Consider the following 26,343-nt stretch of genomic DNA (forward strand, 5'->3'; position numbering starts at 1 on the left):
ATACGTAAAAGGTATATATTAGTTTTTTTCGTTTTAAATTTAGGGAAAGAATGTGTTGATTACTGTTGACTCCTGGATTTTTCAGCTTCAATATTGTGTAATATGAGTGCTGACTCTCCTACCATTGCAGAATGTAATTGTTGAATAGCATGGATATTGCAGTGCCAAATGGGAAGACCTAGTGGAGAAACCTGTTCACTATCATGACAGTGGAAAAAACCTAATGTAATTTGGTAAATACTGGAGGAAATGATTTAGGATACAGGTAAGAAACAGAATTATGTCACCAAATGAAAAATGACTGATTAGGTCAAGCAAGATTGTTTCCAAGAACAATAATTGTGTTTTCGTGTTTGGCTTCACGTAAAATGTGGATGCGTGGAACAGCTAATCTGAAAATTAATCGTGCTAGAATCAATGTAAATAGGTGTGTGTGTATGTGTGTGTGTATATATATTTCTGAGGCTTGTGGAATCTGCTTAGATCACATGCTGTGCATAGGCCGACATCTAGTGGAAGCTGCGGAGTATTACAGTTTGTTTTTCGAAACTCGAAAATGGGCGTCGACACAGGCGTGCCAGTAATACTATCCCTAGTGTGACGTCCACTGTACCCAAGATCCCTCACGCGTCTGGGATCCTCAGATTGTTTTTTTCCGCCATACTGGTCGGAAGCATCTTGCGGAGTCCCCTGGCCTTAGCCATACTTTTGCTATTATTGCAATTTAAAATTATTTATTAACATCCTTCCCCACCCCAACGTCGAACATCGATCTCGACGACGGCTGGAGAAGACATCGACCGTCGGCTGCTGCACGACGGATCTGGGCCTCGGAAGGCCGCTGGCCTCGGCCCAGGCCTAGTAGGCCGCTGGCCTCGGCCCTGCAAGTAGGGAGAGTGGGGGGTGGTACATACTCTTCACTCTTGGTATATAGGTACACTATATTTTCCTACACTTACCAGCCCGCTGCCTCAAGGTGCGTATGGAGGGTACCCCTTTCCAATTCTGCCCCAAGTGCAATCGCAAATACCCTTGGGTCGACAGGCACGCCACGTGCAATCTCTGCTTGCCGAGGGACCACCCCGAAGCGAACTGCAGAGCGTGTAGTAGGTTTAAACCTAAAACACTTAAGGACCGTTCGACAAAGCGTTGGGCCCACCACGCCAGGCAGGCAGCCATGGCAGCGGAGGGCGCCTTCAGCGATGGCAGCGACGCCGTACTTTCGGACCGCGAGGGCATTACGGCGTCGAAAGACTGCCGAGCGCAGGTCCCCGACCTCGGAAGGTTGTCCGGCAGGGCGGCTATGGGGAAGACCCCCGGCGACGCAAGCGCTACACCTACACACACTAAGCACACTAAGTCCAACCGAACCTCGACGACGTCGACTTCTCGGAAAGAGGCACGGATAGAACGGTCCGACTCGGTGTCCTCTGGGCGCTCTCGATCGAGATCGCCTCATGACGCAAGGCAATCATCCACTCTTGCCAAGAGTGCCTCGCTCCCTAGATTAACGGAAGTTCGATCGTCGGAAGACGAAGACGACTTCCACCCCCAGGCCGCGCTCCAAGAGACCGAGAGCGCAGTTAACACCAGCGAGGCCCCACGCGCGAAACAAGATACCTCTCCCGACCCTCGGCGCCAGGCGTCGAAAGTCTCTGGGGCCTCTAAGGGGCAGGGAAAACATTTTTCCACGCACGGGGAGGGAGGGAAACAGCGGAAAGCTCAGCCTTCCACTCCTGTAAGACCATCCTTCCACCCCAAGCAGACAGATAAACATAAATCTACTGGGACATCAACATCCAGCAAGGGTACCCTTGATAAGTCCTCTAAGTTGCCTACTAAAGTCATACCCTGTTCCAAAGAATGGTCCAGTGAGGACATAGACAGGGTCATGTCAAGGATGTCTTCCTTAGCGGATTTTTATGACAAAAACCCAGAACATTTCCTTTCGTATGACCCTCAAGGGGCCACACCCTCAGGCTCCTCTGATCCTATCCCCCTAAGTAAAAAGGCCCGGGTCGAAAGACCTGACCCCTTCGAGGGGCAGCCTTACTCTACTCCATACTCTACTCCACACCCCAGATACCAAGGACAACCTTTCCCTGAAGGGGACCAGGAGTTTTCAATTATGGAGGAACGAACCGGGTCTGAATACTATGCGGAGGATGAGGACCTGGAGGAGGTAGAAGATGAGGAAATTTACAGAGTAGATTCCCCGGTAGAGAGCGAAGCCCCAGTTATCGACTCGCCAGTTGATAACCAACCCCTCCTTAATGAAGTTCTTGCTCGCACAGCAGAACATTTTCACATCAACACCCACGGTGTACAGGAGGAAAGGGACTTCGCAGAAGAGTTGGTGGGAGAGAGGAGGCCGGTCGCTCAGACCATCCCTATCCTTAAATCCATCCAACGTAGAATAGATCCATCCCTGGTGAATCCTAACCTCACCAGAGCCGTCAACCCCAGAGTCGAAAAACTTTTTCGGGCAGCCCAGTCTGACCCTCTTTATATAAGAGGTCATCTTAAACCAGACTCCCTAGTGGTTACCAACACTCGGAAGAGGGCTGGGACACCCTTATCGTCGTCAGAAGCTCCTCCCGACAAGGAGAGCAAAAGACTGTACGGGTTTGGCAGGAAGGTAGCCTCAACGTCCGCCTACCAAGCAAGGATTGCAAACTCCACCACCCTGTTGGCAAGTTACAACTGCCATCAATGGGAAGAGGTCGCGGCGCTCATAGCCTCTGCTCCTGACCCGTTAAAGGCCCAGTTGGCTCGGATCTCGGCAGAAGGGAGAGCCGTGTCTGGTTGCATATTGAAAGCAACTTTCGACGCTGCAGACAACGCAGGAAGATTGATAGCAGAAGGAACTGTTATCAAGAGACATGCGTGGTTACGGCAGTCGGGGTTCAAAACAGAAACACAGGCTTCATTAATAGACAAGCCGGTGGAACCAGATCTATTGTTTGGGAAAGCGGTCGAAGACGCACTTAAAAATGCCAAGGACGAGTACGAGACTCTCAAATCCCTTGGCCAGCTTACCAACAAACCCCCGAACCAGAGGGGGAACAGTAATTTTCGTCGCCCACGCGCCCAAAATTCACAAAGAGGCAACTATGCCCAAGGACAGGGTACACAATGGAACAACAACCAGCAGTCTACCCAAAGTTACAGTAAAGGTAACAAGAGAGGTCGTGGAAGAGGCAGAGGCAGCCCCAACAAGGGAGGTGGCACGCCTCCGCCAAAGCAGTGACGCTCAGTTCAGGGTCCCTTCTCACGCAACCCCAGTAGGGGGACGCATTTCCAACTTCACCCAGGCTTGGGAAGGGATCACCTCAGACAGATGGGTGCTGTCAACAGTGTCCACAGGATATTGTATAGAATTACTGCAGCGTCCCCGGAACCACCCTCCACGACAAAGAATACACTCCTTAGAACATCAGAAGATCCTTCTCGAGGAGATCGCCATTCTGCTAGAAAAGGACGCGATAGAACTCGTCCCAGGACACCAGGTAAACAAGGGTATCTATTCAACTTACTTCCTTGTGCCAAAGAAAGATTTGACAATGCGCCCAGTATTGGACTTACGGCCTGCCAACAAGTATGTCAAGCCCCAAAAATTCCGTATGACCACGCTACAAGAGGTAATCCCCCTCCTAAAAAAAGGGGACTACATGGCAACCTTGGATATGAAAGATGCTTATTTTCATATTTCCATGCTCCCGGCGCACAAAAAATACTTGCGCTTCAAAGTGGACAGTCGCCACTACCAATTCAAGGTACTGCCCTTCGGGATAGCTTCAGCACCAAGGGTATTCACCAAGGTACTGGCGGTGGCAGCTGCACACCTACGCAGGGAGGCAATCCCAGTGTACCCTTATCTGGACGACTGGCTCATAACGGAGGAAACCCCAAGAATTTGCAGGTCAAACATTCAGAGGACTATCGACCTCCTCCACGAGTTAGGCTTCTCTATCAACGAGAAGAAGTCAAGTCTGGTGCCAAGCACCTCAAAACAGTTCCTAGGAGCAATCCTAGATACTCAGAAAGGGTTGACCTTCCCCTCGGAAGAGAGAATTCGGAATATACTACTGCAAATTCCACATTATCAGTCAGGTCAACAAATAACGGTACGCAAAGCAATGCGGTTACTGGGCATGATGGCGTCATGCATTTACCTGGTCCCCCACGCGCGTCTGCGCATGCGTCCCATGCAGGAATGGTTGGCGAAACAGTGGTCTCAGGCAAGTGGTCAGTGGGACGATCTAGTGGTCGTTTCGCCAACACTCGTACAGAGCTTACACTGGTGGACAAAAGAGAATCTCGCAAGGGGAAAACCCTTTTACGATCCCGAAGTACAAGCAGTGGTAACTACAGATGCTTGCCTGACTGGGTGGGGAGCTCACCATCTCCACCACACAGCTCAGGGTCTCTGGTCTCACTCAGTAGCCAAGAACCACATCAACCTGCTAGAGCTTCTGGCAGTATTCCGAGCGCTTCGGGCGTTCGAGCCCCATCTACTAAACTTGTCGGTGCAGATCCGGACGGACAGCACGACAGCCATGTTCTATCTGAACAAACAAGGAGGGACTCGTTCGCCAAATCTGTCCAAGCTTGCCCAGAAAATCTGGATATGGGCACTCAGACGGAACATCTTCCTATCAGCACAACATGTTCCAGGGGAGCTCAATTCCCTAGCAGATGCCCTAAGCAGAGACTCCCTTCCAGAAGAACACAAATGGGTCCTTCACAGAGAGATCGTAGAAGATCTCTTCTCTCAGTGGGGTTTCCCCACTATAGACCTATTCGCCACAAGCGAAAACAAACAATGCCCAGGATTTGCATCCAGGTTCCCCCAGCCAGACTCCCAAGGGAACGCCCTGTGGATGAACTGGTCAGGGATGTTTGCGTACGCTTTTCCACCAACCCCTCTCATCAGAAAGGTGGTGTACAAGATGAACAAGGAATCGATGACGCTCATCCTAGTTGCTCCCATGTGGGCGAGACAACCATGGTTTCCACACCTACGCAGGATGGCGCTGTGCGAGCCCATCAAACTCCCAGCCTGGTACAACCTACTGTCCCAGCAACAAGGTCTAACAGTGCACCAAGAACCCAACTCAATGAACCTAGCAGCATGGCTCCTGAGGTCATAGAGTTTGGGCATCTCAATTTACCACAGAGGTGTATGGACATCCTAAAAGAATCCAGGAAACCAAACACAAGGCACTGTTACTTTGACAAGTGGAAGAGATTCGTTATTTGGTGCCAGAATAAACAAATCAACCCAGTTGATTGCACTCCTTCCAACGTGGTAACATACATGCTCCACCTGCTGGACGCAGGTTTGGTTTTTAACTCTCTGAAAGTACACCTGGCAGCCCTCTCGGCTTACACCACATCCCATAACAAAGTATCGTGGTGGAAAGTACCAGTAGTTAAAGCCTTCATGGAAGGAGTAAAGAGACTTCACCCTCCTATTTCGAACCCACCGCCAGGATGGGACCTCAATGTGGTGCTAGCTAAGCTCATGGGCCCCCCTTTCGAACCCATGCATAAAAGTAGTCTCAAACACCTGACTTATAAAACGGCCTTCTTAGTAGCCATTACCTCCATAAGAAGGGTCAGTGAAATTCAGGCTCTGTCAGTGCAAGATCCTTTCTTTATTATCCACAAAGACAAACTGGTTTTACGCACACACCCTAGGTTCTCACCTAAAGTCATATCTAAATTCCATGTAAACCAGTCCATCGAGCTTCCGGCTTTCTTCCAGAACCCGCAAAGCTCGGCTGAGGTGAAACTACACACCCTTGATGTGCGTAGGGCGGTCCTCTACTATGTAAATAAGACCAGACCGCTAAGAAAAACAGATCAACTGTTTGTCTCCGTAGCTACAGGCAGAGAGGGGGATCGCGTCTCTAAAGGCGCGATCTCGAAGTGGATTATCAACTGTATACAGCTGTGTTACTCTCTTTCTGAAAAGACTCTGCCTTTTACGCCAAGAGCCCATTCTACTAGAGGCATTGGTGCCACTCTGGCTTTCATTGCAAATGTTCCCCTCGACACCATTTGCAAAGCAGCTACTTTGAGCTCTATTCACACTTTTACTCAGCATTACTGCATTGACACCCATTCCAAGACAGATACACAAGTGGGACAAGCGGTTCTAAGACACCTGTTTGCTCATGACCCTTCTCACATCCCACCTCCTTCTTCGGGTACTGCTCGCTAATCTATGCACAGCATGTGATCTTAGCAGATTCCACAAGCCTCAGAAGGGATACATTACTCACCGTAATCGTATTTCTGATGCTTGTATCTGCTTAGATTCACATGCGACCCACCCTTCCTCCCCTCCGAGAGAAGGCGCATGATTGCTTGTAGTCTTACCTTTCTGTCTATCTGCTTGGATTATCTGTACTCACGCTACTCCTCATGCTTCCTCATGTCACAAAAAATACAATCTGAGGATCCCAGACGCGTGAGGGATCTTGGGTACAGTGGACGTCACACTAGGGATAGTATTACTGGCACGCCTGTGTCGACGCCCATTTTCGAGTTTCGAAAAACAAACTGTAATACTCCGCAGCTTCCACTAGATGTCGGCCTATGCACAGCATGTGAATCTAAGCAGATACAAGCATCAGAAATACGATTACGGTGAGTAATGTATCCCATATATATATATATATATATATATATATATATATATATATATATATATATACACACATTTTTCTTTCAACATTGTATATTTCACTACAACATAAAAAGTCAAAATGCTGCCATTTTTATAATTGATGGAGTACATTTAACAAATCTGGGGAATAGTTTATTTTTAGAAAATGTTATTAAAGACATAGGTAATGTATTGCCGTAATGGGCTGCTTTACTTTTGTGTGTTGTAATGTGCGCTGCTTACTTTTATGTGTTGTATTGTGTACAGCACCTTTACCAATAGTTTTTTTTTATAAAGTTGTATGTATGTTGTTGCTTTAGTGCATGTTGTAATGTGTACGCAGTGGAGGGTGGGTATATTGCGTATGTTCATAATAATTAATTTTGTTGCTTTACTGTGTGTTGTGGTTTGGCATGTAGTGTATATTGTAATGTGTGTGTAGTTGCTGTGTGTGTCTATGTAATGCATTCTGTTGCTTTACTGTGTGTTGCGTTTTGATATATGGTGTTTAGTGTATGTTGTAAATTGTACTTAGTGGTGCTGTGTGCATATGTTTTGTGTTTTTTTAATAATGGTGTCTGCATTTTGGTCTACTGTGTGCTGTACTGTTTGAAGATTTGTGGTTTGTACGTATGGTTTGTGTGCGATTTGTTATATGCCATATGTAATGTTGCTTGCATTTTGTTGCTTTACTGTGCGTTGTATGTGTACGCAGTTGTGGTGTGTGCGTATTGTTTGTGTGCAGTTTATTTTATGCCATGTGGTGTTCTTCTAGTGTGTATGCAGTTAGGGTGTATGTGTATGGTTTGAGAGTGGTTTGTCTAGTTGGTGTACGTTATTAGTTTATTTTAATTGAAACATTGTGTTATTGCACATGCGTTCTCCACATTGCCCCCTGCCTCAGAAGACCTTTTAAAGGTGGCAACCTGCTTCACCTCGCTACCCTCAATTCTTGCTCTGCTGTCAAACACTCCTCTGACATCTGTCACCTCCTTGACGACTTTGACCTTGACATCCTTGCTCTGACCGAGACGTGGTTCAATGGCAGCTCTGCACATGCTTTTGACACTCTTCTTCCTCGGGGCTATAAGATCGTCTCCAAGCCCAGGTCTAATCGGTCTGGAAGCGGAGCGGCTCTTGTCTTCCCTGAATGGGTCCCTGCTTCTGTCATACCCACTCAATCCTACTCCTCCTTTGAATGTCTTGTGTGCAAGCTTTGCATCTCCCCTTCCCTCTCGCTACCATCTATAGGACCACAGGTCCGATCTCCCTCTTCCTCTTGGAGTGGGCTGACCTCGCGTCTTCTCTTCTGCCCTCTACTCGAAGCTTCTCCTCCTTGGAGACTTCAATATCTGCCTAGAGTCTCCTGATGCAGCTACTCTACCCTTCCGCAACTTTTGCAACTCTTTTCCTGACCATTCTTTTTTTCTCTTGTCCAACCCACTCAGCCGGGCACATGATGGATGTGCTCATTACATCTGGTCTCACCATGCTCTAATCTCCTCCCATCTTGAGCTTCCTGGATTCCCAGCTAAGCCTCTGCCTTCACTGCCAGTCTCCTCCTCCGTCATTCGATCGATGAAGCGAGTGTCCGTTGCTGCTTTTGCTGCCTTCTTCATTCCTTCCCGCACTCCTGCTATTGACTCCCACATTGACTCTACCCTTGCTAACCTTGCTTAAACGCGAGTGCAAAGTCGCTGAAAGAAAATGGTTGGCTTTTAGCACCTCTTCTGACAAACTGGCCTGTCTCATGCTCCCAAGGCAATACATACTCTCCATCCGCTCCAAGAAACGGGCCCACATCCAAGCCTGCATCTCTGGGGCCACAAACACGTCTGAACTTTTCAAAATCTGCAAGGTGCTTTCCAATCCTACTTCTGTCTCTACTTCTCATCTTCCTTCCAAGGCCCTCTGCACGGCCTTGGCCACCCACTTCACTACTAAAACTCAGGACATATTGTCCTCTCTCTCTTCTACCCCCCTCTCCTCCACCTGTACCCAGGCCTCCCTTGGCCCTCTCTCTCCACCCCCCTTCTCACCCATAGTGCCATATGAGGTCACCAAGACAGTCTGCTCTATGAAAGTCTTGTCCGAACAGGTGCTCCCGTGCTCCTCTACTATTGAGGACAACATTGCCTCTCTCTCCCTCCCTGGCTGAGTTATGTAACCATTCTTTTGCCACTGGCTCCTTTCCATCACCCCTCAAGCACTCCCTTGTGCATCCCGTCCTAAAAAATCCATCTGCAGACCCTTCCTGCCCAGCTAACTACCCCCATCTTGGGCACACCTTTGGTGAAGTTTGTCATCTCCCAAATAATTCTCCACACTGAATCTATTGGCTGTTGTTAGGACAGTTTTTCTGAAGTCAAACTAGGGGCTTAGTAAAACCATACAACTGAGATAGTACAAAACTCCACTCTTAGTATAAGTATGTACCACCTGAGTATTTGGTAGCGTAGACAGAGCAGCCATGCTTATCTTAGGAGGGAGAGAAGGCTGTAGCTTGGTACAAAGAAATTATAGCATACATATGGTCCAAAGAAACACTGAAACACTATGTAGTATAAAAAATAAATGGTTCATTTAAATACAAGTGGGTCAAGATGAATCGTGGGTAAATAAGTACTATCACATTATATATATAAACACAGTTATAAAAACCAACTCAACACTTAAGGGATACAACCTAAAGTATTACCTTGTTAAAAATAGCAGTCAGCAGTTCAAGGTTAGGTAAACCTATGACACATTCAGAATATAATCTGCTATTCCTGGGGAGTAAAAGCAGGTTACATATACCTTTTTAATACAGTGAGTAATTTAAGGGTATTAGACCCTGTCAGTCATGCAGTGACACTCACAAGGAATCACTTAGTAAACCAACCCTGTTACGAGGATACTTTTCTGAATAGTCGAACACAAATTCATGGAACCGTATGAACCTATAGCTACATTCAGGATAACCCTCAGTTTTACTAGGTGAGTAAGACCTAATGTTGTAATAAACTAAGGTAAGCAAGAACTCTTTACCCTATTTTATGATTGCACCAGGCAGGCCAGGGTCAGCTAAACCACAGTACACTTATTCAAAATGGCACACAGCTGTTCATGGGAAGTAAGACCTATATTCTTTTTAAAGGAGCTACCAACAACTTAAAGGTATGTATAAACCTAAACTGTTTTAGAATCTGTATAAAGCAGACCAGGGAAAGCAGCATGACCCAATGTTATTCAAGGTAGGTAAAACCCAATGTAGACTTATTCTAGGCCGGTTATACAGCAGGTCAGGGGAAGCAAGGCCCAGTTGGTAAACCTGTACACTTATATTCTGAAAGAAATAGTATGGTGAAGTCAACACCATTTCTTTTGGGAAGTTGGGGGACCAATTCACATGCAAGTAAAATAACCTTATATATACTTTTCAGAAGGCAACACACATTCAAATAAAGAACTTTTGTAACTGCTCGTTTTTCAGAGGGGCAGTTGCCAAACCAACTCTGTGACAAGTATGTAACTTTTAAACACTTGTTATATCTATCAAGGCAGAATCCTTTTCTTATCCAGTCCTTCCTTAGTTCTCTCGTAGGCAGAAGAGGGACACTAGTGGTCTAGGTGCCAGCTGTACGCAGGGTGAGATAGGGTTCAGTTGCAGAAGAAATCAGAGTTCCTGTGGAAGTCTCTTCAAAACAAGTAAGTAATTCACTTTAGAGTTAGTTAGGGTCCAAGGACTTCAAAGAAGACACCCTAGGAGGATTGCAGCAGTGGGCCTGGGTGAACTGGATGAGAGGACTGCCAATCACATGAAACACCTCAAAGCTACACAGGAATCACAAAAGGCTCAATGTGAGTAATACCCCAGCCAACACAGTATCTCAGCATGGAAGAAGAGTTTGCAGCAGGAGGTCTTTAGGATCTGCAGCCAAAAACCGGGTTGATTAATTGCTTGTCGTGAAGACTGAAGACAGGATACTGGAAGGGATTTTGCAGCAGGGATCAACGGGGAAGACTCCACGCAAGGGTTTCTTTGTGGTTGGATACGTCTCTGCGGATTTGCCGCCCTTTTCAGGAGCCAGGAGAAGACTGAATATTGACGATCGGATTCTCATTGCTAATCTATTGCAGCACTCTGGTGAGGGGAGTTCAAGGATTCAAATCAAGTCTCTGGAGGTCCAGAAGGAAGCCACTAAAGTTTCAGTGTGATTCGGAGTTTCGGAAGACTGTGCACCACATAATTTATTTGTATTTGTAAACCGCACGAGCAGCCCGCAGGCATCGAGGCGCTGTTGCAAAGATTGTCTTATATGCACATATTTAACTTAGTTATGCAGAGATAAATTAGCTCTTGGTTACATTGAGCTTCAGAAACAATGTTGCGTTAGTTACAAGTGGAGAAATTGGTACAGAACAATGCACTAGCTTGTGGTTATAGAGTGCATCAGTCAGGTGAGCTGAAGGAGGGCTCAGGTGAACAGAAGGGCTTTGATTAGTTTCCTAAATGCCAGGTGAGATAGTGTTCCTAGCGTGTGGGGGGAGGGCATTCCAGTGTTTTGCTGCCAGAACTGGAAAGCTGGATCCTCCTGCTCGCGTTCTCCTTGTTTTCGGGACGGGTATCCTGTTAGCATAGGCTGATCTGGTGGGTCTCCTAGGTTCTTGCTTAACAACTTTTTGCACCAGGTATTGGGGTGCCTGGTTGTGGAAGCATTTGTGTGTTATGGCCAGGGCTTTAAAGGCTATCCTCTCATTGATGAAGAGCCAACGGACTTGTTTTCTTGTGTCAGAGATTTGTTCCCTTTTGGAGATGCCAGTAGCTGCCATAAGGGCATTATTCTGGACTGTCTGTAGTTTGGAGAGGTTTTTATTGGAAGTCCCTAGGAAGAGGGCATTTCAGTAGTCTAATCTTGATCCGATTATTGCTCTTGCAATTGTAGGACAGTTAGGCTTCGAGAGATATGGTCTTACAGCATGGATGAGTTTGGAATTATATGCAGAGGTCGAAGCAATGGCATTGACCTGCCTGTTCATTGAGAGGTCTTAGTCGAGGTAGACTCCCAGGGTTTTTACAGTTTGTAGTACTGGGATTGACGAGTGGTCAATAGTGAAGGAGCTGTACTGTTTATCCAACTTCTTAAGTGTGGCTGGTGAACCAATTATCAGAAGCTCGGTTTTATCCCCATTGAGGCATAACCAGTTTTCTGCCATCCACGTTTGAATTGGGGAGTAGATGGACTCGAAGGTAGCCTTATTAAAGGGAATGCGGACCTGTGTGTCATCAGCATAGTTGGTATACATGATGCCCAGGGCGTCCAGGATCTGGAACAGTGGCCTGGTGGACAGGTTATAAAGAGTGGGGGAGATGCAGGATCCCTGAGGGACTCCACATTTGATGAGACTTGGGTGTGCACAGGCTGAGTTGGAAAAGACTTTCATAACCCTTTCCTGAAGAAACGAGGTGATCCAAGCTATGGCTGTAGGGGAGAAGTTAGCGGCAGTGGAGAGGTGGTGACAGAGTGATTTGAGATCCACCAGGTCGAAAGCCGCTGATAAATCCAGGAGCAGAAGGAGCGCAGGTTTGCCCGCATCTCCCAAGACGTCCATTTGATTTTTTAAGTCTATGAGAGCAGTTTCAGTGCCGTGCCCTGGGTGCAATCCGGACTGCCTGAGACCAAGCACCTTGTTGCTTTCCAAAAACTTCTGGATTTGCAAGTAAGCTGCTTTGTCCAGAATTTATAGGAGAAAGGGGACTGTCGTGATAGGTCTATAATTCCCTGGTGCAGTTGGGTCTAAGGTGGATTTTTTAAGAAGGGGCAGTACCCATGCTTCCTTGAGACTGGTGGGGACGCAGCCTGTTTGGAATGATGCATTGATGAATGCAGTGAGAAAGGGGGTAAGGAGGCAGGCACAATCTTTAATAAGTTGAGCTGGGCAGGCATCCCCCTTACAGGCGGAGGGTTTGATTGAATTCAGGAGAGCGATAACCTCTTGTTCGCTCATGTCCTTAAACTCGTAGGATGGGGAGTTATTGCTGGACATAATCTGTGCCAGGGTTATCTGGCGACTAAGGGCTTGTTGATGGGCTAGAATTTTGTTCTGGAGCAAGGTAAGTTTGTCCAGCATGGCTGTTTGGATTTGGTTGCACCACTTTTCATCCTTGTGGAGTGTTGTTGGTGGGGTAGTGGGAGTTTCCAATTCCCTAAAGATGGCAAAAATGTCCTTCGTATCAGATTTAGCATTTGCTATTCTTGAGTTGAACAAAGAGGTTTTTGCTGTAATGATTGCCGTTTTACATTCTTTAGATATGGTTTTGAGGGTAGATTTAGTGACGTCATTGGGGTCTGCTTTCCAGTGGCAAAGCGCTGCCCTTTTCTTTGCTCTAAGGTTGTTTATCTCTTTGGAGAACGAGGTGTTAGAGTGCTTAGTTTGTTTGGCCTTTTTCCGGGACGAGAGGTGCAATAGCTTCCACTGCCTGAGAGATGATTGTAGTAAACGATTCAGCGAGAGTTTCTGGGTCCTTAGAGCTGGGGGCCTGGAGGGCCGACACTAATAGGTAGGGCATGAGCCTGTCTTTAGTTAGTTGCTGGGTACTTCTGGCCATAGCTGCAGACAGGGGGGTTTGTTTGAGTTGGTCCCTAGAGACCTTGATTTCGAACAGAATGGAGTGGTGGTCTGGCCAGAGGATGGGAGAGACATCAGTGATAGTGATTGAGCAGTTATGGTGGGCAACCCAGTCTAGGGTGCAACCTTTGCCACGAGTGGGTACTTCGATGGCCTGAGTGAATCCTAGTGTGGATAGTGCTTTGCTGAGGGAGTCTAACACTGGAGATGGTGGTCTATAGATGATATGGAGTGCGATGGTACAGTTGGCGGAGACCCTGATTTTGAGGGGGAGGTAGTCGCAGGTGGGGCCGAGAACCCCTTCCATCTGTCGAATGGCAATATGAGTTTTGGCAATCAAGGCTACGCCTCCCCCTTTATGGAGTAGGCGGTCCTGTCTAAAGATATTGTAGCCTGGTGGGATGGCAAGGCTGAGGGCTGGGCCAGATGAGTCAGAGAGCCACGTTTCAGTAATCACTAAAAGGTCAATGTCACCGCTGAGGATGAGATCATGAACATCAAGTGCATGTGCCGGGAGGGAATGTGCATTGATGAGGGCACATCTGAGGTGAGCAGCTAGTGTGGCTTTAAGAGAGCGGCAAGGCCTAGGGCTACTCCCTTTGGGAGCTGAGGGCACTACAGGCTGTGCAGGAGTACATTTGGGCATATCAGGTACAATAGGCAGAGCAGGAGTACATTTAGGCATATCAGGTACAATAGGTAGAGCAGGCAGTGCAGGAGTACATTTGGGCATATCAGGTACAATAGGCAGAGCAGGCAGTGCAAGAGTACATTTGGGCATATCGGGTACAATAGGCAAAGCAGGCAGTGCAGGAGTAGATTTGGGCATATCAGGTACAGTAGGCCGAGCAGGTAGTGCAGGAGTACATTTGGGCAATATATTGCGGTGAGAGGTAAAGACTCGGGCAGCAGTGTTCTCAGTGTTCCTAGAGTGTTTGTCAGGGGTCAATGCCAGCTGGTAGAGGGTCACTGGTTGTGCAGTGACGTTACAGGCCATCACACGCTGCATGGAGTGCTGATGGTGCTTAGTGTGTGAGCACAGCCAGATGTTTCTGAAGGGAATGGAGGGGGGTTCAGAGTGGCCGTGCTGTGTGCGGGTGCGCATTTTCATGCGTTTGGCTCTGGCTGGGAGTTTGGGATGTCGTGTGGGCGCATGGGGTCTGGTGCAAGGCATAGGAGACCGTTGTGCTGCGGGCAGTGTCGGCTTCTTACCTCTGAACACCTCAGAGTGATCCACAAGGGTGACGACATCCGGCGGCATCTGCGAGCAGGGGGTAGGGTGAATGGCCTTGACTGCTTCCAGCCTTCCTACGAGCAGCTGTGCAAATTGTTGCCAGGTAAGTAAGAAAAGGGGATACATTGTATCCTCCAGCACTCCACATAAGGTGGGTGTGCTAGCTCACTTCTACAAAATGTAAAGGAGAAATTAACAGGGGAGCACCAAGTGTGCAACCCATCCTAAGCCCAAAAGTTATTGGAAACTATAACTCCAACTATACACTATGGAGAGGCATAAAAGGGTCACCCATAAAAAGAGTAAAAGACTAGGTGAGAGGCAAGAAAGATGCCCCTTCACCTAGGGACAAGAAGAAATTGTTACCAAGTCCAAGCAAAATATTCTGGGATTGACACGGGTCAGGAAGATTTATCATAATTATGAAGATATTACCCAACAGCTGTCTCCACAACCACTAATCTGGCTTCAGAGCAGCCATAGGCACGAAACTGCTCTCCTAAACACCTGTGATGACCTGCTCTTAAACCTTGATTCCAGCTCCCCGTCTGTTCTCATCCTCCTTGATCTGTCCTACACCTTTGACACAGTCAATCAGTCCACCCTCATAAATCGGCTATGTGATACCCGTGGCATCACTGACTGGGCACTGGATTGGTTGACCACCTTCCTCTCAAACAGGCCTTCCCAAGTGCAACTGGGCCCGTTCCTCTCCTCGATCTCACTTTCCACCTGCGGCAGCCCTCAGGGCTCTATCCTCTCGCCGTGGCTCTTTAACATTTACCTTGCCCCACTTGCCCACCGGCTCTCCACCTTCTCTTCTCATTTTCAGTGCTATACTGATGAAAACACAGCTTTAAGTTTCCCTCCTCTGCCTCCTCTTCTTCCTCTCTTATTCCCGATTGTCTGACTGCTATTCAGGCATGGTGTGCTTCTAATAATCTCTGCCTTAATGCCAGTAAGACTGAAATCCTTCTCATTGGGACTCCCGGCCCCTCCTCCCCTCCTACTCTCTGGCAGCCCTCCTTGGGCCCCCTCCCCTCACCCTCTTGTGAAGCAAAACACCCAGGGTCATCTTTGACTCCTCATTCTCCTTCTCACCTCACAACCCTGACCTTGTCAAGAAATCTCATTTTCAGCCCACCTCCTCAGAGGCATTCTCCCTTTCCTCACCTTCCCCCAGAAACTTAATATCTCCATTGCTCTGCCTCTCTCCAGGCTTGACTACTGTAATAGCCTCTTCCTTAATCTGCCTCTTTCCTCCCTCCTCCCTCTGCCCTCTTCAACTGATCCAGAATAGTTCAATTACAGAGAAACAACCACAGTACGCCAATTCACCCTCAATGTGTATTTAATTAAAAAAAAATTAAATGTTTTGACAAGGCGAAGCAACTTCTGAACCAGCCGACACATGTTTCCGAGCGCTGCTCTTTCTAAAGGCTTATGTTCCTGCTACAAGGCATTCCGTACTAGAACAATTGCGGAAAAGAAATCTGGTTTTACACAGAGGCTTATTCTATACTTCGCTGCTGTTGCAATAGCTCACTTATTCTGTACCGACCTTTTGGCCGCGGCGTCTAGCTAAACACAGACACCGCGGCTGAAATGTCGGTACAGAATAAGCGAGCTATCGCAACAGCGACGAAGTATAGAATAAGCCTCTTGATTTCTTTTCCGCAATTGTTCTAGGACGGAATGCCTTGTAGCAGGAACATAAGCCTTGAGAAAGAGCAGTGCTCGAAAGACGTGTCGGCTGGTTCAGAAGTTGCTCTGCCTTGTCAGAAAATTCTAAAATAAATCAACAATTCTAAAAAAAAATCTAATTAAATACCACAATGAGGGCGAATTGGCACAGTGCGGTTGTTTCTCTGTAATCGAATCGTTTTGTTTTGTGGAACTGTAAGCAGAGGTTCCACTTTGTGACACAACTGCCCGCAGCCCATGCCTGCTAATTTTAGGTGCACTACATTTCAGTTACAAGCGCTGAGATTCCAGTTCTTCTCTGCTTCTAGTTGATCCAGAATAGGACTGCAAGACTTATCCTTGGTCTGAAGCCCAGAGACCGCATCTCTCCAGCCCTAACATCTCTCCATTGGCTCCCTATGGCTGCAAGAATCAAATTCAAGACCCTCTGCATCATCCACATAACTTTCTGGGGCCTAGGACTTCACTGCATCCATCTCTCTCCTCTAGCTCTAGGCAAGTCAGATGCTTGTCCAAACAGAGAGTGGGGGGTAGATCCATCTTTTCGTCAGGAGCCTCCCTGTGGAATGGCCTTCCTGCCCCTATCGAGCCAGATTTCCTTAAATTTCTGAAGCTTCTCAAGACCTTCCTTTTCTCCTCCTCCTTACCGGGACCAGGCCCTCCTTCGTCTCCCCCTCGCACCCTACCAGCAATTGCCCTCGGGCACCCTTACCCGACGAGTCTGGTCCACCCCCCCTCCCGCGCACTAATTGACCCCTATACCTTTTTCCCTGAACACTTGCCCTCTTGGGAGTGCAATGCACTTGTCCAGCACCCTGGCTCCCTCCCCCCTGCACTTCATACCTCTTCCTGCACTTCCTGTTTGTTGCACTTGCATGATGCGAATGCACACAAGGCCTAGCAGGACTGTTAATGTTATTTTATCCTCTGTCCCCCCCAAACCCTGCCCCACCCTCCCCGACTCCCTTGTCTTGTGGTGCCTGGAAACAATTTCTGATGTATAGGCACCATTCAAATGCTCAATAAATAAATAAAATATTGATAATTGTGTCAAAAATTGCATTCTGTGCTTATAGTTGGCGCGTGGTGTGTAACAGTTTGTAGGTTTGTATTTTTCTATAAGAAAAACATTTTGTCATTGCGCATGGTTCATATAGAGATCCATCTTAAAATGTTAATGTGCCTAAATTGGCCAATTGGCCGATTGGCTATAAGTCGATTTTCAATTCAGTGCACCAATTTCTGAGGAAATCTGTGCATGACAAAGATTGGGAAAATCAAAGCAGCCAATTTTGAGATACTTGGGCTGAGAGTTATTTCCCCCCTTAAAGCAATGTTAAAAGCTGTTCAAAATGCAATCAAAGTGAAAAAAATGTATGTTTCGCTTCATACAAGGGTTCGAAAGCTATTGAGAAAAGTTATTTTCTGAAACTCTGCAGAGACTTCATCTAAGGTGATGGCATAATAGGACAGCATTTTCCCTAGCTTTATTTACAAGGTGAAAGTAATTCCTCTATATTGATATGTTGTAAGTTAACTAATGTTGAACTATGCATGTAGAGAATTTTGGACCCTTGACTCACATGTAATTGACTGTAGTACCCAGAACCGCCTATAAAGTATCAGACATTTATACATTTGATTCTATTCACTCTATTTTGGATGATTAATTCTCACCACCATGGATGATGGAAATGGGGCTGGGAAGTGCAGTCTTTTTGGTGATTCTAGGTTTTGTTCGGTTGCTTGAAACGGAATGTCTAGAATGCAAAAATAATTTTAAAATTACGCATGGTTTGATGAACAATGACAAAAAGACCTTTGTAAAATAGCAACAGTAAGAATAATTGCTTTAGTCAATTGATCCGAAGCTTTTCAGTTGTTCACTTTGTAGTTTTCACAAAGGTATGTTTTTGAAGTATGAGGTGTAATTATTTACTTGTCTGATAGAATCTCTGTAGTGTGATGTGCACAATCATCCAGTGTACACCATTCACTCTCTTGCGTTCTTTCTCCTTCTTTCTCTGTGCTTCACTCTTTCCCTCTCTTTCTCTCACACACTTTCTTCTCGTTCTCTCTCTCGCTCTCCATCACCTTGAGTAAACATCTTTACTGTATTTGATGTATCCTCTTCTGCTAAAATATATCATATCTCTCAATTTCGTTCTGTTTTTCTATCATCTGTGTGATTGTGGAGAAGAAATAAATGGCTGAGATCTGCTCTTTTCCTGTAGGTAAATGGAGGCATTGCAGCGAGTTTGGAAAAGGAAGTCCTGCACTATGACTATCACATTTCCTTTTTTGATATATTTGTAAGTATCCTCCCTTTTCCAGGCTTGAGCTCTTCTCGTGCAGATATAGCTAGCCCCGAAGTATTCCAAGTGTGTTCCTTTTCTAGGAGATGTGGGGATGTGGACTTTGAAATCACTTTTCTTCTGTGTTTTCTCTATGTATGTGCTGTATGAACACATGAACAGCAGTACACATGTGAACCTGGTCTTTTGTTCTCATTCTAACTAAACTGTATTGCTTTCAAATTGTAAACTCAATACTGCCAGAGCAATTTATGTATCACAATTGTTTTTTTTTTATTTAGAAAGTTGGTACCTTTGGTTTAGTGAAGTCACGTGCTCTTTGTTCTTGCCTCAGTCCCTTTATCGAAAACTAATGCACAAGTTACTTGTTGGTGGCTACCAATGCCAAGCTAGTTCATATAAACATCATTTTTTCTTCTTTGCTGCTGTTTAACCATCGTTGTGATCACAAACGGTAATCTAAACATCAGGAAGTAACTTATAGTTCACTGTAATATTTTAGGAAGGGATTGGATGCAGTACCTCGTGTGACAGACACACTGCCGGTATAGGCTCAAATAGAAAATAATCCTACTTAGAAGGCAAGCTAATTATGCTAGGTCTCTAGCGTTCATAACAAGCTGCCTCTCCTCTCCCTAAAGACTGCACACAGTATTGTTCAGCCTTTCATAAAAACACAGTCCTAACACCTATATGATATTGCTAAAACAGCCTGTTAGCCAGATATCTGAAGGTTTTCAAGGTTTTGGAAAAGTTTGCCACTGGCCATCTTCAGGATTTTGTCACTTGACACCCCCTTTCTGGGTGTGACATCGTGTTAAGGGTTAACAGTTGACCTTGTGCTGGCGACAGTTAGGAAGAGCCTGGACAATGGGGGCCATAAAGGGAGGAGCAAAAAGGAGGATTGGACCACTGGGCATAGGATGATGAAGGAAAACAGAAAGTGGACATGCATAAAATGTAACCTGAATGTCAGCTATGTTGTAAATAAATAAGTTTGATTGCACAGTTTGGGTCCTTCTTTGAATAACCAGAATACTTCAAATCATATCTAACTGTTGGATAGGAGCTTCTTTACTCATTGCGAGATGACATGCTGAAGGCCCCCCGGCTGAGGAGATAATTACCAAGCTCGGTCTGGTTGACTGTTGCGCGGCATTTGATATGATGGGCCGCAGAGTCTTGTTAGCGAGACTGGTGTCTGTGGGCCTCCGTCTCCACTAGCCGTCTGAGGTTTTGCATATTTTCTGGCTTACAGTACTCACTATGTTCAGCTTTGTACATACATGTCCGTGACGGGGATCAGAAAGGACTACAAAAAGGACTAGGTTTGAAGGGAAATGTAGTTTAAAAAAAACAAAAAACCTTTTGTTTGAAGAAAGAAAATGTTGAATTTGTTGAAACTGCTGGAGACAGGAATAAATAAGAAGTTGAAGCATAATCCTCGCCTCCGGTCTTGATATAGAATTGTACATTCACATTACTATTTTTCCTGAACACTTGCAATGTTTGTTCAGTTGCCATTAATGCCATTCAAACTTATATTGCAAAGAGCTGGATGGCACTTAAACAGAATTATTTACATTTTTTATATCAAATCCTCTAAAACAGGAACTGGCGCTTGAAAGATATGCCCCCTCCTTAATTTCTTTTCTGTCTTAATCTGGCAACAAAACATATCCATGATTTGGGATTCTGAATGGACCTCTCGGTTCTTGACTCCTGCAGGTCGAGAACTCTGGTATCTCCCTTGTTCTTTCCCGTGGATGAAGGGGCCACTGGGGTCTTGATTTTCAGTCAAGGTGGCTGGCTTGGCCTGCTCCGGTAATGTGGTCCGTCTTTTGGACTTCGTGGCTGCTTGATGCTGCACCGAAATAGGAGTGCCGGTATTTGGCGGGTGCACATCTGTGCAAGTAAGTTGGGTTGCCATCACTTAACTGATGATATTCGTCACTGCGGCTGCATTGAAGCTGTTGCACTGGAGCTGTAGAGGGGCTCACATGACTGCTCTTAAGAGCATCATGTATTTTCCCTGGAAATCATTTTTGAGAGATCTGATGGTTCCCTTTATCTTTAGCATGTGAAAAAACATATATATATATATCTGGCTCTTAACGTTTTTTTCTTGTAAGACGTAAGGAACTGTTACAGAAAAGTTATTTTTCTTCTGCATAAGCTATTTTGTTAAGTGAAAAAACTATATTTAGCACTTGAAAAAAAGGCAAGTTCTATTAAAAAATGTGAAGACCTTCTCAGATAAAGAACCTAATATATTAATTTATATTATGTATTTTAAAAAAGTATATGGTTTACAATGTTACCGAATGCTGTTCCTACCTCTGTGTGAGATGTGAACGACGTGGAGAAACTTTGGCGTGAGCTCTGTTAGCGAGATTGCAAAAAAACGATATATCCAGTTCAAAGAGGTAGCTTGTGGATGTGGGTGTTGGCAGATCTCCTTGCCAGACTTAAGCAATCGAATTCCGAGCACCACGTTCTGAACGAGTCAATTGAGTTGACACACGTGGAACTCATGGAATGGGTTGTGATATTCATATTGGCATTGAATGAACCGTCTTTATTTTGCACCACCCTGATGTCTTTGTGCCCCCTTATCACGCAGCAAGGAGTGTTGGAGGTACATTACCAGCCGGGAGTGATGGTAATGAAAGGAAGGGCTGAAGTGAAACAATCATTACCTGCATACGGGCCCTCCGTTTGTCCCAGCAGTTAAATAAGTGATTGCAATACCAGCGACTTCAGTTCCTTAGGAATTTAAGAAGTCTGTGGCATTTCAAGAAATTAGGGAAGTACCCTTGCTCATCATTTAATGTTCAGAACAGTCTCATTGGACAATAAGGACATTGCGGTTGTGGATGCTGAGCGATGGTTTTGTGACAATTGCTATACTCTTTGGTGGGTCACCAAATCGCCCACAAATGTACATAGGCCATGTACCTGCGTGGCCAGGCTCAGGTGTGTGAGGTGCAAGCTTGAATGAGGATTGTTTTGTAACTGGACAAACTACTAAGTGCCCGGTTTACTGATAATTCTTAGCTAGTATGCGCGCTGCTGAAGTGGCGTGGAGTGTCCTCAGCTTCCCCCTTTTGCACTTTTCCCAGCATGTGCTCCTGCTTAACTGAAAAGGGAAGAGCCTAAGTGGAAATAGGAACTGAAACCTTGCTGCTTCCTTTATCCAACGAGGCACTCAGACCATCTATGCTTTGCTTTCCTTGCTCTTATGGAAATCATAACCTCCCATACCCCAATGCACACAAAAATAAAGTTATCTTGCTTTACTCAAACTTCACAGATGCTCGGCAAATAACAAGGAAACGGTACACTTTATTTTACCTACAGGCATAATTCAAAGCACCTGGTTTTCCCTCCAATCTTCAGCACAGCATCACAGTTTAAGAAAGTTGCTTCACGTTCTCGGCAATGCAGTTTGTTAATTTCTTTTCATTAACTTGTTCTGCCAAATGTATGAAAGAAATGTCTTTAGTTATTAATAATATCCTAGCAGGTTCCGCAATAGGATTTAAGTGTCCCAGTTAAACGCCTATTTTTAGTATTTAGCTCCCTTTTGTAGGCTTGTACTAAATACGAATTCTTCGGAGAGATCTGATAGCATGACATGGCTTCGCACTGACCGGGTGTTTTCTTTTTTTTAACGCAAACACAGTTGAAGTGGGTGGTTTCAGTGCAGAGCTCTAGTGCACGACTATAAACCAAAGTCCTTTGCCCTGCATTCAAACGCTGCTGCAGCTGACGTTTATGAAACTGAAAGTACTAATGGATCTTTCCAAGAGGCAGAAGCAAGCTTGGTGTCTCTCTGAGGATTCTCTACAGCTGATTGCTTAAGAAAGGAGCACCTGATCGTTGTTTTGTTGTTCTCGTGAGATTTCCAGCCTGTTCCATCAGAGTTTACAATACTTGCCAAAAGCAACATGGTGCGTTCCTTAACCCCTTAAATGCTGAGCTCCATGCAAGTCTATGCAAGTCTATGCAAATAGGACGAACATACTCGTCCTTAGCACTGTAAAGGTGCATGCTTCTTTGCTGCCTTCTGTACTGGCATAGAGAATGAGTCCATTTAGGAACAGGAATCGAAAAGGAAAAATTCTTTGCACGTGTAACTTGCTGTGCTTTCCCATTCTTTGGGTGCATGTCTGTTATGGGGGCAGCTTTATGTGACTTTGAGCATCTTTCATTGTTAGGGGAGTTTTCCTAAAGTCCTACTTGGAGGTAAGACTTTAGTAAGCTATCCCAGTGGTTTGTAGATCCCCCAACTCTTAGGGCCTCATTACACGGATGGCGGAGAACCATGGCGCTATTAACGCCATGGTTCATGCCGGTAAAATACCGGCACCGCCTTGGCGGAAAGGGGAATTACCGCCCCATTCCACCATTGCCCTTCCCCATTCCCATTTTTGCCCCATGGGGCTCAATGGGAATGGGGAAGGCGCTAATTACGGTACCGCAAATTGCGGTACCGTAATTAGCTCCCTGGGTCCCTTTGCTGGTTGGTTTTTAACGCCTGCAAAAAGCAGGCGTTAAATCCCCCAACCCGCAAAGGGACCTCGTAGTAAGGCGGTAAGGATTTACCGGTACTGGTATTTTACCGGTACCGATAAATCCTTACCGCCATCCGTGTAATGAGGCCCTTAGTATCAGTTTGTAAGAGTCACTGCTGAATACTTTGCACAATAAACCAACACAGAAAGGTATACTTTTCAATACTTTCAAAAGGCCACTTCTTAGTTGGTAGTTGCTGAACGCATACAATTATTACAGGAATTTGACAGGTCTACCATACTATCGGTAATAGCGCACATCCACAAAGTAATACAGTAATTGCATTTAGTCAGCATAAACATTTAAGATAGTGATTTTTGGGAAGGAAAACATTTGGTTACTGTTATCCCAGCAGAGCTCCAGGTTCTAGAGGCCGTTTCCCTGCACAGCAAGTCTTTTGACGTCCAAAACGCAAACCTAGCTAAAAGGCAGTTTGCGGAGGCTTAAAGTCTTGAAAAGCAGCAGACGTCAAAAGTTCCTGTGAATACTTTCAAGTCTCTAGGGAAGACGATAAAATAAGACTTATCTATCCAATGCTAGAGACCCTGTTAAAGGACTTGCTAAAGGGACACAAGCAGCTGCATGAGTCAAAGGATAGAGGGGGTTGGCCAGGACACCTCTATGTAGACTCTATTGCTTTGCAGCAACTTCCTGGAATAAGGTAAGCAATACCCTTTTCCTACAGGTTTGAAGAAAATGTTTGTGGTGGATGGTTCGCGATGTTGCAGCTCTGGGCCCGACCTCTGGATGCCTTGGTCTGATTTTGAGAGGCAGGACAATGGATGGGCTCTCTCAGCAGCAGTCTCCAAGGAGGACCTCTTGCACGCCTTTCATGAACTTCTCTTGTCACTCTGCAGTTTTGTTGCCTTTTCTGCAGCACCAACAAAGGATGTGATTCGCCCGGTCAATCTTCTTCTGTTCCTGTAGTTCCACACGCTGATGAGGGGGGTCTGGATGAGTTGGATTGGGTCTCTGGAGTGTCCTTGAGGGCTCAGCAAAGACTTCGACGGATTCAGCCTTTCCATGACAATGACTCGAAATGGGCAGCAGGTCTCCTGGTATTGGGGTTCCGCAGCTCTGAAAACTCACAGGACCACGGGAGATGGCTCAAATCAAAGTTGGTCTTGGGATTGGTTGTTCACACCAATCAAAGGGAAGGAGTCATCCTCTTTGGCGTTTCTCTGTCTCTCAGAAAACGGGTTCAGGACAGCAGTGGTTACTTCATGTTGTTGCAAAGGGTCTGCAGGCGTCTGGTCGTCTTCTTCTTCGGTCACTTCAGCTTCCAGTGCTCGACTTGCTTTTCACTCCAGAGCCTCACCTTTTATACAGTTCCAGCACTCACTCCTCTGCAATCATCCTCAGCAGTTTACAGAAACGGGCGTTTGGCTGTCCAATCAGGACAGCCAGACCCCTAGTGGGAGCTGGTCCCATTCAGGTACTCTGGCAGACAAAGGTCAGGGGTTGGAAAACTCCTCCCCCACTTCCTGCCTGCCCAGACAGTCTGGAGCCTAGGCAGGGACACCCAAGTTTTCCCGCCAAAGGCAAATACTCACACAGGCCTCCCCCTCCCAGAATGGCAGAAGAAGGGCTTCAGAACCACCACGATAATAATGGCGAAAAAAGAAGGGAGGCCCCAAGTTGGTACTTGGGTGACCCTATTGTGCACTACAGAGACTATGGACATAGCCTGCAGTAGAAAAATCAAACAATAGTTGGTAGAACACGTCCACTGCCACCCAGACCTAACTAGGAGATTCTCTATGTGACTAAAAAGTCACAGGAGCAGAGAAAAGCTCCGTGGTCTCATGGTTAATTGTGCTTCAGGGACGACAAGAATAGCTGAGTGCAGCGTTGTTAGTGAGCATACGCCCTCCCTGTTGGTGGGAGGTGCAGAAACTCCTAATGGTCACAGACGTATTACATGTCAATTTATACTGCTGTTCCTTTCTTAAGTTCTGGAATGTTTATTGTCACATTGCACTGTCAATGGTACCCTCAGAGACATTGCCTGCATTATAAAAGCACAGTTGATATTCTTCTTGTTTCCGCACTTTCACTGGCTTCTTCTTGACTTCAATTCATGTTATCTTTGCCACTTGCTTCCCCCAATACTCTTGACATGCTTCGTTTAGCCTCTGAATCACTTCTTTTCTGTGTCCGATAAATACCCCTGCCATACAGCATATCACAGTCTCTTCCCACCAATTGGCCATGAACCTCACTCCTTTTAGGTGCATGTGTGGTCTTTGAAAGCACTGCAGGCTTTTGGAAATACACGCTCATTCAGGGTTCGAAATTGAGATTCGATGAGCAGGAGCTAAAACCAGCTCCTGGGTGTCGGCATCACCCTGTATGCAGGAGCTACCGAAAGGGAACCAGGACCTACCAGAGATGCTCCATTAACGTTTTGTCCATTTTGTATGAACCATTGTGTTTACATGTTTACTAGATGTGTTCTAATTCTTCTTTATTAACATTCTCAATTACTCAGTTAATGTCACATTTCCATGTTTGGAAGGTACCAGTTGGCCCTAGGAGCCAAAGGTAGTTCCTGGTAGCTTCTGGTTTCAAGCTAACCAGGCTCTACTATGCTAGAAGCATGAGCTAAATAACTCCCAACTCCCCTCAATTTCGAACCCTGCACATTGCTGTTCATCTAGATCCATCATCACAAGGTGTATGCTGTGCGCTTGGAATGTGCTTTGCAACCTACATAGTGCTAGATGGACAAGATATTGAGCATCCAAAAGCGGAACCTCTTGCAGTATTAGTACCTTGGGGGCTCCCGACCATTGTGGTTAAGGAGCAAATATAACCACTCCCATTTGCACTCTGTTTCCCCACTGATCTCCGCTTACCAACTGTTACTCATTTCTGGGTGGTGCACATCCTCTATCACGTCCAAACTTAATCCTCTATATTTGTCATATTTTCTGCTTTTGGAATGCTTTCTAAAGCATTTTAATATGCTTGCATATGGCACATATAGCTGATAACCTGCCAATATATTCACATTTCTTTTTGACTCTTCACATTCCCATTTAATGGTGTATTAGTGTTGATTCCCACTATTATGTTATTGTCCCCATTCTGATATGTACACCCGCCCATGGCACACCATCCTCGGATATCCGCCCACCCCTTTTATATGTTCCAACCATATAAAATTGCATACTCAATATAGTCCTAAACCAAACATACAAAAGCTAAATATCTTTAATGTA

General features: G+C 45.9%; 1 protein-coding gene across 2 annotated transcripts in view; it reads left to right on the plus strand.

Moving 5' to 3' along the window:
- The window catches only part of STARD3NL (STARD3 N-terminal like), a 367,995-nt gene that overhangs the window by 160,418 nt on the left and 181,234 nt on the right, over positions 1 to 26,343 (plus strand). Inside the window, exon 3 of one of the 2 annotated variants that reach the window (XM_069613273.1) lies at positions 18,461 to 18,538. The exons of the other annotated variant lie outside the window; for it this stretch is intronic. Coding sequence (XP_069469374.1) covers positions 18,461 to 18,538 — 78 coding nt within the window. The remainder of the gene's footprint in view (positions 1 to 18,460; positions 18,539 to 26,343) is intronic. 2 annotated transcript variants of the gene reach the window in all.

Source organism: Ambystoma mexicanum, chromosome 5p (assembly GCF_040938575.1).
Source record: "Ambystoma mexicanum isolate Mex_15411 chromosome 5p, UKY_AmexF1_1, whole genome shotgun sequence".
NCBI lineage: Eukaryota > Metazoa > Chordata > Amphibia > Caudata > Ambystomatidae > Ambystoma > Ambystoma mexicanum.